Source organism: Lynx canadensis, chromosome C2, assembly GCF_007474595.2.
Source record: "Lynx canadensis isolate LIC74 chromosome C2, mLynCan4.pri.v2, whole genome shotgun sequence".
Lineage (NCBI taxonomy): Eukaryota > Metazoa > Chordata > Mammalia > Carnivora > Felidae > Lynx > Lynx canadensis.
Window position 1 is genome coordinate 82148622 of NC_044311.2, and position 14603 is coordinate 82163224.

Sequence of the window (14603 nt, forward strand, 5' to 3'; positions counted from 1 at the left end):
ATGTTCTTGCATAGTTTCTGTGCATCAGAAATCTAGAAAAATTTGCCTGAATGCATCTGGTTCAAGGTCTCTCCAAAGGTTACAGTGAAGAAGTTGGCCAGGGCTGCAGTCATCTGAAGGCTATACCACAGCTGGATTATCCATTTCCAAAAGGACCCACTCAACATGGCTGGTGGCAGGAAGTCTTAGTTCCTCACTGGTGGTTGGCAGTAGGCTTTAGTTCATTGCCACATAAACCTTTCTATAGGGCTGTCTGAGTGTCCTTAGGAAATGGCAGATGACTTCCCTAGTGTGAGAGCCAACAAAGCAGGGCAGAAGCTATAATATTTTTATGATGTAGCTTTGGATGTCACACATTAATCACAATATGCTGTTGGTTACAGAAGTCAACCCTTCTCAGTATGGAAGGAGATGGCATTATGGTAGTATTATTGGGGTTCATGTTGGAGCTTGGCTACTATATTCATCTAAACTTTATAATGTAGTAATTTCATTCTATGTTTTACTAATCTAAATTACTGAACTATTTAAAAGAACATCCCCTGATAGCCATTACTATATCCTTCCTTTTTGCATATTACTCAAAGTTGCTGGAGTGGCATGTACTTCTTTATAGGGCCTAGCATTTTGTTTTGCTTTTAAGATGTACCAGTTAATCAGGGGCACCTGGGTGGCTCAGTCAGTTAAGCATCCAACTTCAGGTCAGGTCATGATCTTGCAGTTAGTGAGTTTGAGCTCTGCGTTGGGCTCTGTGGTGACAACTCACATCCTGGAGCCTGCTTCAGCTTCTTTGTCTCCCTCTCCCTCTCTCTCCCTCTCTCCCTGTCTCTCTTTCTTTCTGCCCCTTCCCCTCTCACATTCTGTCTCTGTCTCTCTCTCTCTCTCTCTCTCTCTCACTCTCTCACAAATAAACATATAAAAAATAAAAAAAATAAATAAAAAGATATATCAGCAAATCAGACTGTTGTTTTTAGGGATCATTCTCCACACTCTGATTCTTGTTTCTTTTCTTGAGACTCAAAATCATAAGCAGGATCAGTAAATGCTGTCAACAATTGGGGGAAAATGTTTAAGTTCACATGAAACAACTATTAAAGTCAATGAAGTTCCAGTTCACAAAATAAGCCTTAAAATTTTAAGGCCTTGGTTATCAAATGGAACACATTTTCCTACCATGATGTAATTAAATAACAATAGGATAACCAAAAATGAAGGTGCAAACCTGTTGCTATGAGAATAGCCTTATCTGATCACCAATTTCATGAGAATAGCAGTATCTGATCACCAATACAGATATGGAGAGAACAAGAAAAAATTATAGGACAACCTCATTAATGACTGTAGATACAAATTTCTACCAAAAGATTCAGCGAAACAATCCCAGTAATGTATTAAAAAGACAATACAGCATTGTCATGTTGGGTTCATCATAAAAATACAATGTAAGGTTGATTTGCTTTGGAAAGACAATTAACACAGTTAATAGGGGTGCCTTGGTGGCTCAGTTCAGCTACTGGCTCTTGATTTCAGCTCAGGTCATGATCCTGGAGCCATGGGATCAAGCCCCATGTTGGGTTCCACACTGAGCATGGAACCTTCTTAAGATTCATTCTCTCTTTCTCTCTCTCTCTCTCTCTCTCTCTCTCAAAACAAACAAACAAAGAAACAAACAAAAAATAGTTAACAGATTGAAGAGGGAAAGCCACATCACCCAATAGGTGCATGAAAACACTTAATGAAAGTAAACATCTATTCATGATCAAAATCACTGGTAAACTGATAATAGAAATAGAAGGAAACTTTTTAACCAAGTAAGGGACACCTGTTGAAAAACCTACAGCACATATTTTTATATGGTGTCACAACAACAATTCCAAAAAACATGAAACGTCTTTATGGAGAAAATTAAAAAATTATTGAGAAGGCATGAAAGATAACCTTAGTAAAAGATTTTAGAAAGATTCAATATCATAAAAATTTTAATTCTCTCCAAACTTATTTATACCTTAGATGCAATAAAATTCTAGGTAAAACTGCAAAAGAAATTTCCATGAAACTTAAGCTGAATCTAACACTTATAAATAATTGGTCATGAATAAAAAAAAATGACCTTTGTCTCCTTCCATAAATAAAAAATAATTTCAAAAGCATTAAAAACATGAATGTGAAAGAACTACAAAAAGATTGTAGGATGAAATAGGAGAATACCTTCATAACATTAGAGTGGAGTCATTAATAAAAAGTAAAAATCTTGATAAATTTAAAAACAACATTAAAGATTTTCATAAAAGACACAATAAAGACTAACCACAATTGAGAAAGGATATTTGCATCTGACAAAATCTAATATTCTGAGTAGTTGTAACCCTCCTACAAATCAGTATTTAAAAGAAAAACTAACCAATAGGAAACAGGCAACAGACTTGAACAGACACTTCCAAGAGAAGATATCCAAATAGCCAATAAACAAATGAAAAGGCAAGAAACTTATTCAAAGGAAGCAAATTAAAACCACAATGAGATATAATTACAAATACATCAGAATGGCAAAACTAAAAGTCTGACAATGCAAGGGTTGGCCTAGATTTGAAACAATAGGAACTGTCATACATGGCTCTTAGGTATGTAAATTGCTATAACAACTTTGGAACAGTCTGGTACTATGTAATATAATTAAGTACAGGCACAGCTGACAATTCTACTTCTAAAAATATACTTAGAGAAATCCTTAAGTGTACATTAAAGTCATCTATAAGAAAATTTTCAGCTGACTAGTACATAATGACAAAAAAGAACATAACTCAATTTTCTATGATAGAATATCTAAATAAACTGTTGTATATATTAATTAGTATAATAAAATATTATACAATAGTGAAAATAAACTGCATGTATCAACATGGACAAATATTAAAACACAAAATATTTGCTGAAAGAAGAAGAATTCATATGTTATTTCTTTAAATAAAATTTTAGGGGCGCCTGGGTGGCGCAGTCGGTTAAGCGTCCGACTTCAGCCAGGTCACGATCTCGCGGTCCGTGAGTTCGAGCCCCGTGTCGGGCTCTGGGCTGATGGCTCGGAGCCTGGAGCCTGTTTCCGATTCTGCGTCTCCCTCTCTCTCTGCCCCTCCCCCGTTCATGCTCTGTCTCTCTCTGTCCCAAAAATAAATAAAAACGTTGAAAAAAAAAATTTTAGAACCATCCTCACTAAACAAGAGAGTTTTGAACAATACATACAGATTATAAGGAAAAGTAAGAGAATTATTAGACCAAAATTCAGTCTATAGATTACCTCTGGGACTGAACCGTGAAAGATATTCCGTGTGGAAGCAGGAACACTGGGGAATTCAAGGGCCGGTTATATTGTTTCTTAATTTGGTGCCAACAGGAATGTTCATTTTATTTTTCTTTAAACTGAACGTAAATAAATTTATAGACTATTTTGTATGTGTGAAGTGATTCACAATAAAAAGTTTAAATACAAGTTTTCTAACTGCTATTTTAGAATGTAAAAAAATTTTCAGAAAGTGAATTATCAAAGAATGTAAATGTTTAACAAATCCTATTTTATACAGGAAGTATATTTCAATGTGAAGTTTAGGTTGTATTTAAAATGACCAATCCATTCTCTTTGTATTAGTTTGGCAGGTATTTTGTATCCTTAAACTATTTCAGAATCTTCTAGAATGGAAAAGGGTAGATTAGATAAACCATGTCATACCATTATTTTGTCACAAGAGGGACTAGGTAGTCAGAAAGTACAGTTTTCCCTTTGGTCTTAAGAACACTTATTTCACTATCTTACTATTTATGTTTTATACACTGTTCCTGTAAGTGTATGTGTCATAGAGTGTAGTACTTGGACATATTTTTCTTATCAGCAAAAATGTTAAGATAAATACTAGCTTGCCATTTTACTTCTAAATGGATGGAGACTGTGTAGAAATTACTTAACTTACTGAGCTACGATCATGTTGGTTTATCTGCTTTATGGGAATAATTGTTTTCATTTGTATTATTGCTAAAAACTGTAAATACTGCATGGTTTTTCATATATATTTCTTTTATTTATTTTTCTTATTTGATTTCAAGGTACATGTGAGCATTTGAAACGTATCCCAAATTTTAGAAAATGAATCAAAGTAATTACAGATCTATGGCTAGAACAAAAACATTCTTATACTCTTGGCCAGGGGTTTTCAAACTCTGCTCTAAGCAGCCTTATGTGGTTCTGGAAGCTCTTTCAGGGGCCACCATATATGGAGAAGGGGCACTTCTTTACTGAGAGTGTTCTTCACTTAACATTCTAGGCATTGATCTCTTTTATAAAGTTTTTATTTGTAGAAATGGTAAACTACAAATTGTTTGAAAACCAGCGGGCAGGACTTATAGGAAAGAATAGTAGAATCACTTAAAATGTGTAAAATGATTTCAGGTGTGTTACCTCATTAGCTTTTTTCAAGTAAAATGTGAGCTTTAACAGCTAATGCATGTCATATTCACCACTCTATCCCCAGTGCAGAGAACAAATACATATGGTTGTGCATAAATCAATAAAATATTACTTAACAAATAAATATGTTAAATAAATAACCAGGCTGGGAAGATAGACAGCAAGAAGTATCTAAATTTTATCAAAAAGGAAAGACAAGCTCAGAATGACAACAGTCTTACAAATGCTCACACCATCAATAAGTAGAAGAATCAAATAGAATCTGAGTCTTTCGTGTCCTGGTTGCTAATCAAATCTTGGGAAAAGGATGGAAGGAAAGCATATGGAATGAGGAAAGAAGGAAGGAAAAAAAAATATTTTGCTTTCCACCATTCTACAGCTGCCTCCTATTTGCTTGAGCAGAAAAAGATCAACTGTGGTAAAGAAAGAAAAAAAATCCTCTTTACATTTATTGGACCTTTATTTTTGAAAAAAAATGCCTTGGTACTATGAACCAATAAATGTTCTGTTCTAATTTATAATGATGCATAGATTGTCATGTTGTCTTTTAAAAAAGCAGAAGCAGGGGCGCCTGGGTGGCTCAGTCGGTTAAGCTTCCAGACCTTGATTTCCACTCAGGTCATGATCTCACTCTTCGTAAGATAGAGCCCCACAATGGACTCCTCTCCCTGCTCATGCGCGACTCTCTCTCTCTTTCAAAATAAATAAATTTTTAAAAATAAATTAAAAAATTAAAAAGCAGAAGTGTTACTTTTCCTGCCACCATCCATCCCACAGGTGCTCTGGGAGGTCAGTTCACATGTGTGGCACTACTCTTTTTCCCAGCTGTCGTTTCCTTCCCCTTCTCAACCAGTCCTTTAAACACCTGGAAGGGGTTGGTTTCTCACTTCCTCTTCTTATTTGTCTGGGACTTCTGAGCACTCTCCTTGACCCTGAGATGGCTTCTCTCTTACCCTTTTCCTGGAGTTATGGTGGGGTAGTCAGTAAAAGAACTGAAGGGTTCAAAGAGTAAAACTTGCATCAGTCTAATTGTTTTATATATATATATATATATATATATATATATATATAAACAAATTGCCCTTAGACATAACTCTAAATCAGACAAACATATTCCTATTTTATTGCTATGGTAATGACTTACCTTAAACTTCTGGACTTAAAACAACACAAATTTATTATCTTATAATTCTATAGGTCAGAAGTCCTATACAACAGTCCCCATATGTCATTCTATACCACTTTTCTCTGTCTCCTTTTCAGTTAAGTGTAGCCATATGATTGATTGCTAGCCACTGTGTAGCCTCTCAATCTCTCCCTGATAGCTGCTCTGTGCTCTCTTTTGCCCAATCTGCCAGCTGGATACAGAAGTCAAGAGGTCAGCAGTCCACACTCCTTGGAGACGATAGTGGAGAATTCATTTCCTGCTTATTCAGGTTGTTGGCAGAATTCAGTTCATTTTGGTTGTAGGACTGAGGTTCTCATTTTCTTCTGAGAACTTCTAAAGGTCACAGCATTCCTTGATTCTTGATCCTTTCCTTCATCATCAATGCCAGGAGTGGTGGGTTAAGTCCTTCTCAGTTTGCAGCCCTCTGACCCACTCTTCTTCAATCATCTTCCACTTTTAAGGAGGCTAGACCACATTGGGCCTACCCAGAAAATCCAGAATAATTCTCTCATCTCAAGGTCCTTATTAATCATATCTGCAAAGTCTCTGTTGCTATGTAAGGTGACATAGATTCTGTGGGTTATGGTGTGAACATCTTTGAGGAGGTCTTGTTCTTACTACCACAAGGAAAATAATTGCTTAAAATAAAAGTCTATAAATTTACTTATATGAATAAAACAAAATAAAAAAGAGACATTTTCTATTTTCAACAGTAATTATTTATAATTACATCAGAATACCTAAAGTACAGCTGATCTACATAATTTCCCTATGATGCTTTATCATTAATTTTATGCTAATTTGACAGATAACATGTTTCCTCATTGATTATCAAGTCAAAAAATACGTAGCCAATGTAGTGTCAAGAAATCCAGAAGTACAAATGATAGACACCTCTTAAGAAGGTATGTTTAAAAATATTTTTTAACGTTTATTATTTTTGAGAGAGAGAATGAGTGGGGAGGAGGCAGAGGGAGGGAGACACAGAATCTGAAGCAGGCTCCAGGCTCTGAGCTGCCAGCACAGATCCTGACATGGGGTTGGAACTCACTAACTGTGAGATCATAACGTGATCTGAAGTCAAACACTAAACCAACTGAGCCACCCAGAAGTCCCTTAAGAAGGTATGTTTTTTAGAAATCTGAAGAATAGAGGCAGAGGTGTGTCTAGGTTAAGGATAAGCACTACACATGTTTTTTTCAGCTTTCTCCCCACTGAGCAAACTGTTGTCTAGCAGACAGCCTTATAAAGATCATACAAACAATGCTACCTGCATTGACTAGCAAAACTAAGGGCCAACTTGGAAATGAAGATGAATGTTAATCAACAGAAAAGAAGGCTGAATTAGGTAAAAACAAAACAAAACAAAAACCATAACATGGCGTCATTCTTACAATATCATTTGAGAATAGATCCATATCAGGTTCAATGTCCATTTTTATCATCTTTGTCTACACAGTACAAAGCATAGTACCTGGCTTCTACAAAGCATTAGGTAAATATTAATTACCACCAAATTTATTGTTTTAATTACAATCAAGCAGTGTTTATACAATGTTCTATATGTAAGACACAGCAATAAAAATCCCCTGTGTTTCCATTATTCTCTATACTTTTCAGAGTTTTTAAATAAATTATTTACCTAATAGTGATATGAGGAATGCTGATAAGGTAAAAATTTGGCATCAATAAAAATGAGAGATTTTTCTTCTTATTTTTATTAAATCATTACCCATCTGTGAGTACTTAGTTATAGGTTTTCGAAAGCAAAGGCTGTGTCTGATTTATCAATCCCAAGACAGCCACAAAAATAACCTTATATATAGTAGTTACATGATCAATGATAATAGGAAAAAATAATAGATATTGAAATTTTCATTAATTTTTGGTGTTTAAATTGTGTAGTATATATTGACAATATAATGCAAATAATTAGAATAGAAGCTGTTCAAAATGTTCTGAACAAATCTTTTTAACTCTTTAAGCTGTTGAAAATTGGTTAAGTTGTCTCTATCTTCATTAGGAAGACTCAAAACTTCTCACAGCTCCATGGCCAGTGAAAGTCATGTACTGAGCATTCTGAGACCTCCCCATTAGGATTTTGATTTGATAGAATTAAGCATGGCAATAACAAATCAAATTAAGATGTTTCTTCTTTCTAAAGAGAGAATTGATAGAACGTACAAGCTAGAAGGTCTCTTGTAGGATTTTTAAACTTTATTTTAAATTTTTTATCTATTTATTTATTTATATTAATATGTATTTTTGGAGAGACAGAGTGTGAGTGGGGAAGGGACAGAGAGAGGGAGAGGGAGACACAGAATCTGAAACAGGCTCCAGGCTCTGAGCTGTCAGCACAGAGCCCGATACAGGGCTCAAACTCGGGAACGGCAAGATCATGCCCTAGGCTGAAGTCGGACACTTAAGCAACTGAGCCACCCAGGTGCCCCTAAACTTTATTGTAATAATGAAGCTTTTTTTTTTCAAACAGTATTTGGCACAGAGACTATGTAACAGACATAGACCATTGTGTACCAAGTGTGTCTGGGTAAAATCTGAGGGAAGACAAGAGAGATGCACTTCACATTCAATGTTGGCATCAGCACTTTTTCCTCTCCCACTACCATTTTTCCCTTGAAGAACCATTTTGAGGCAGAGATTGGGGAAAACCACTGACAGACTTCAATCTTCTTCTATTATCAAACGAATACACCAAGATTTGAAGAGAGGAAGGGACTTACCCAAGCTAAACACCTAGCAAATTGATATGCTAATAAGACCCAACTCTCAACTGCACTGTTTGGTTTGGATAAGTCATTTAATTTCTCTAAGCTTCTGATTCCTCAGATGTGACATGGAGGTAGGTATACCCACTTTAACAGATGTTGAAAGGATAAGAGATAGTGTCTGGCATATAGTGGGCACTGATGAAAGGTAACTATCATATGTGTGCCCACTCCCAAAGACAGTGCCCAGATCTGCAAGAAATAAAGGAGCAAAAGTCATTAATTAATAACTTGGACTTCAGCTTAGAAATGTTCTACGTGGTTTATTACAGGAAAGTAGTAGATCATCCAAAAAGGCGCTTTGGTATCCCTGTGGATCGGATTGGTGGAAACCGTCTCTCAAATTCCAGAGGCTAATTGATTCCAACTGTGAGTACCATTTGACAAAGTAACAATATATGCAGGCTTCTGATTAATGTTTTGCCATGGGCTAATTGATTCAGTTGATTTATAAATTGCCCTTTGATTTCCTAGGTTATAAAATAACTTTTTCAACATTTCTGTACTCAATAATATATTGATGCTAAATAACTTAAATGACATTAAAGAAGCAAAAGAATGTCCGAGATATATTTCACCATAAAAAAGATTCAGTTATTCTCCCAGATTCTTATATAACTATTGAGTATTAATATGTGAACAATGGTTAAAATTCTAATTGATGTAATAAATCACCTTCACATGTACATAACTGTGTGCTAATCCCTCTATTATGAAGAAGACACATTTCAGTGACACACACCATTTTGTTGCCAATAACTACATTCCCAGAATTATGATAACATGGAACATAGGAGAGCAAATGATGTAGCAGAAAGAGTATAGGCACGGAATCAGAGCACCTAATCAAAATCCTGGTTCTGTCATCATTCATTATCTTGTTTCCATGAAGATACCTTATTTCTCTATGTCTTGTACACTTAGATAATAACACGGTGATTGTACTGTGATACATAGTGTGGTGTTGTGAATATTAAATTAGATGCATATAGTAGTCTAGAATGTATTGGACACATAGTACATGCAAGTGATAACACCTTAGATTATAGTTCTGAAAATTTACTCTGCACTAGACCCTATACTTAGTGCTGTCCACACATAGCTTCATTTAATCACTTCCATAAAGTAGGTCCTATTACTCTCTCCAGTGCCTTGAGAAACAGTACAGTATAAGGGGTAAAACTGCCAGCTAGAGAGGTCAGTTTTGTAGTCAAATCCTAATTCATCTATCTGTTAGCTGTGGGATCTTGTTGAAATTCTGAAATCCCCCTCCGTAAAATGAGGATAATAATAAGTTCTATCACATTATATTGTGCAGAGGACTAAATCTGATATACAATATACATTTAGAATAACGTCTGACATGTAGTAGTCAATAATAATAATTGTTATTATTATTATTTTATTATACAAATAAGTAAAAAGCTTAGATATATTAATTAATTCACAATGCCGTATAGCTAGTAAGTGATGTAAGTAGAATTCAAATCCAGAAAACTTAAATTCTAAGCTTACATTTTAATAAGTATATTTAGTCATACATATTATATGTTTTAAACAGTAAATGTTAAACATAAAATCTAGGCAATATGTTTTTTCCCAGGAAAGGCTACAGAGAATGCATCCTCTCTCCCAAGCAGGTAAGACAACCTGGAACTGTTTGACAATTTCAAGCTACAGAAGAGAAAACTCTGCTTTTTATTTCTCTCAAGATGATGCTTAAACCAAATCTGCAAAGTCCCAAGAGCATCACATTAGCCCTGAACCTATCAACTTGAATCATGCCTGTTTTTTTCTCTTTGTCAACTGCTCTAAACCACAATGAGAAGTCAATATTTTACTTCAACTTTCTTATTCTCAGAATGACTTAGTTAAAAGAATCTTTTTTCGTCCACAGAGCTCTTGATCAATGAAGTTATGAAGTTACTGAATGTCCACAAATACTGGGGGGAGGGGGGGATGCTTAATGAATACTGTGACGAACAGTGCGTTTTGAGCAGTAGCATCTTCAAAACATAGATCAGACTTTCTTTACATCTAGAGATATACCAAGTATGGTCACTCTTTAAGATTGTTAAAAATCACCACCTTATATCTGAGAAAGATCTAACTAATTGCTATTACAAACCAAGTAACTCCTTGAAATCAGGATCACAATCCTCCAGTTTCTTGATGTATTGATAACATTATGACACTGAGATTAAAACTTTGATCAGTTTCCACCTGTTTTCTATCACCTTGGACATCCCATTTGGTATCTCTGAATTAAGCCAAAACAGGTTATGATAAGAAAAAAATCATTCAGGAAACTCATTTCCATATAATTTCATATGAAGTTTTAGACCATATAAACTCCAGAGAGCTACTAAACTATCAAAAGGTAGTTGAATTAATATAATGTCTCCCGAATCACTATGGGTGAAATCCAAATTAATATATTATGTCCTTCATTTAATAGGCTTTGTTGAGTATCATGAAAATCACTGTCCTTGTTGTTAAAGTTTCATGATGGTATATCACAGAAGAATAGGTTTAGAATAAAACTTAACATCATATATTTTCTTTTTCTCTTTTGTCAATCATTGCAAGTGCACCTGCTCAACCATTAGGTTTCTATTTATTATTTCCTGCCACGATCACCAGGATTTCTCAGATGCTTTTTTACTTCCTCATGTGAAGTTTTATGTTTTATGGCTTATGAATAATAAAAAACATAAAAATAGATTTCTAATTTCCATTTAACTTTTCAAAACAATTTTTGGTATATTATTTCTTATTGGTACAATATTTTTTGGATTAAGTACTAAGAGATTCAAGAATATAAGGTCTATTTTAATCCAATCCTTTTGTTTTGTTTTGTTTTTAACAAATGAGGACATTGGGTCTGTGAGAGGAAATTGATTTGCTCAAAATTGTACAGGCTTTCAGACAGAGCAAGGTCCAGGACTCAGGTCTCTAGACTTCTAGACCAAAGTTCTCTTCATCACCTGTAAGGTCCTCAGGGTATAATTGTCATTGTTGGATGCCAATTTCTCTGGTTATACATTTCTAAAACAAACAGAAACAGTATGTCTGACTGTGAAAATCTTTGTTCCGCTTCTGTAGGAGTTAATGTAGGCTCTTTTAGACCAGGTTTATTTGTGGGTTTTCACCTTCTGGGTTTCACTGTAAGTGTTCACACTAAAAGTGAAACTGGTTCTAATTGTGGAAGTTTTGCTTATTATTTTGAGTTTAGGTCTAGATACAGCTGCTTTATGTTACCTAGTTTGCAGAACAAATGCTAACCTCTTCTCTGCTATATTTTGGAAAGGAAGATAATCTGGTATTTGCACAATGTCTTCCTCAAGTCATTAACATATTGGACCAAAATTTTGAGTTTTGAGTTTTTTATAGCCTTCTGCTCTACACAACTTAAATTCAGAGAGGTGTTTTCTCTAAATGCAGTTAGCAAGTTCTAGGCCATTGAAATCAGGATGCCTTCCTGATCAAATTTGGTAGAAATAGGACTATTGATTATGATACCCCTTGCTGCCATATGCACTAAGACTTTTAAGAATGTAAGGCACATGTTGCTTTATTATACTGACAATTTTTTTTATTTTAAAACAATTTTGACACACTATCATTCAAATATACTGACAGAACTCTCAAAGAGCAGAAATGCCATGTTTAAATTCTAGTATTATGATTGTTCCCCTTTGAGCAAAATATACAACAATTATCAATATGTTATCATAGCAATAAACAGGAAGTAGTAGTCAGATTTTCTTTATCTTTCTTATATATGTCATGGCAACATCCTTGAACCAAGATTGAAAATGGAAAAGATGGGGCGCCTGGGTGGCGCAGTCGGTTAAGCGTCCGACTTCAGCCAGGTCACGATCTCGCGGTCCGTGAGTTCGAGCCCCGCGTCGGGCTCTGGGCTGATGGCTCAGAGCCTGGAGCCTGTTTCGGATTCTGTGTCTCCCTCTCTCTCTGCCCCTCCCCCGTTCATGCTCTGTCTCTCTCTGTCCCAAAAATAAATAAACATTGAAAAAAAATTTAAAAAAAAAAAAAAGAAAAAAAAAAGAAAATGGAAAAGAAATAGAATAGAGCAGGTACCCAAAGACAGGAACTGTGGCTTGAGAATAAGCACCTAGTTTATACGTTGAAGATATTCTTCTTAATGCATTTTGATCTAATTTTGTGTTATTGTCTTTGCAATAAAAATATGTCCTAGAAATAAAAGGTATAATGAAACATCATGTAGTTTTAGTTCTTCTCAAGCGAAGTTGATGGTATTCCCCTTATCTATGGAGTTCTCGTAGCTTTAACAATTTCAACTTCTGTTTTTGCAGACACAACTTCCCTGGGTGAAATCACAGAAACATGGAAGATGCTCCAGTGAAGTTCTTTACACTCCTTAATGATTAACCTTTTAAGGAACTGATCTTCTGCAAATCCTTTCCACAGTTTGAACTTCAGTCCATCACATCACAGTATTGTTACAGCTTTAATTAAATTATGCAGACCACTTCAATGTATGGATATTTTTTAAATATACATTTTAGCTAACGGGAATGGTTACCTAGCCCCAAATTTTACTTTTCTAAGAAACAATGAAAAAACACAATACAGTGAAATACTTTCTATATTCCCACTTACATTTATCCAGTTGAAGAATAATAACTGAAGACTGATTTGTTTCTGTAAAACTTAGGTAGGATCTATTTGTTCATTATTGAGGAACATGGAAAGACAATATTGTATATGTTCTGTTAAATATTTTTTCTTCTCTTTTATCCTTTTCCTGGGAGCCTCTTTGGAAATGATAATGAGATTAGGCTTCTCTTAATGTATTCAAATGACAGTCAGGTTCAACCAAATAAAGCACAGCCTCAGTTCCAGAAATAAAAGAAGATGTGTAAGCAAGGAAAAAAAAAAAAAAACAAACAGTAATTAAGCCCATCAATTTTATTATTCCAAAGAACTGAAAAAAAAAAATACTTGCAGGTCAGGGCATATTGTCAGAATTAGGAAGTGAAGGATATTAATCATTTATCAGGTTTGGACATCTCATGGTGCCTAACCACTTTCTCTAAATTACAACTGGTAGGAGGCGCCTGGGTGGCTCAGTCGGTTAAGCGTCAGACTTTGGCTCAGGTCATGGTCTCGCGGTCTGGGAGGTCATGATCTCATGGTCTGTGAGTTCTAGCCCCACACTGGGCTCTGTGCTGATAGCTCAGAGCCTGGAGCCTGCTGTGGATTCTGTGTCTCCCTCTCTCTCTTCCCAACCCCACTCATGCTCTCTATATTTCTCAAAAATAAATAAACATTAAAAAACTGTTTAGTTACAACTGGTAGTTAATTAAGAGTAGCAGTGGCTGATTATGAGGAGAACAACCACACAGGAGTAACAGAGGAAAGTATGGAAGAAGACTAGGAATCATCAAAAAGTAAACCACTGGACCAGTCTGGGGCTTATTAAGTACACATAATTTTAACACAGTACAATAAACAATCTTTTTGATGCTACTGACTTGCCTAAGAAACTGTTTGACTGGTTTCATATACTGTGTTTAAAAAGGCATTGAAAAGTATAATGTGTTTAAGAATGATTTCTTTAAATGATTCAAATTATTTTTAATTGATCTATTGAAGTATAAAGTTTGATACTCTGGAACGCTCAGTTCTCAACAATAACTACAATATTACTACAACTTAGGTACATAAGCCAATGGTACATTGGGTATGCTTTTAAAACACAAAGACAACTTATTTCTTGAACCAGAGAGTAGCAGAAGTTTGTAAAACCTCTGGAAAACTTCTTTAAACCCTAGCAATCACTGTAAGATGGACCTGATATATGGGAGGAGAAAAGTTTGATGAATAGGGCAGAGTTTTATTTTAGAATATAAAGGAAGAATGTTATGAGGAGGTATATTCATATTACAAGAGGTGAGAAATGGATAGCTGTTAATTTTAACTAAAATTGAATAAACGTATGATCCAAAGAATACAATCAAAGACACACAGAAATGAACATATGCACTTAGAACATGGATGGCTTTGTATTCTTAGTTTAGGGAAAATTTCTTCAACTGCTGAAAGTCTTCAAATTTTAGAAAAAAACAGTAAATGAATGATTTTGTTAATTGTGATAGATGGGCTATAGCAAGGAGAAATGAATTTTGAGAGAGCTAACCGATTCTGTTTT

At 35.0% G+C, this 14603-nt stretch overlaps 1 protein-coding gene across 1 annotated transcript in view; it reads left to right on the forward strand.

The window, feature by feature from the left end:
• The window catches only part of OSTN (osteocrin), a 30853-nt gene extending 17318 nt beyond the window's left edge, over positions 1 to 13535 (forward strand). Inside the window, exons 3-5 of the mRNA XM_032594602.1 lie at positions 8680 to 8776; positions 10011 to 10047; positions 12745 to 13535. Coding sequence (XP_032450493.1) covers positions 8680 to 8764 — 85 coding nt within the window. The 3' untranslated portion in view covers positions 8765 to 8776; positions 10011 to 10047; positions 12745 to 13535. The remainder of the gene's footprint in view (positions 1 to 8679; positions 8777 to 10010; positions 10048 to 12744) is intronic.
• Positions 13536 to 14603: the final 1068 nt, after the last annotated feature.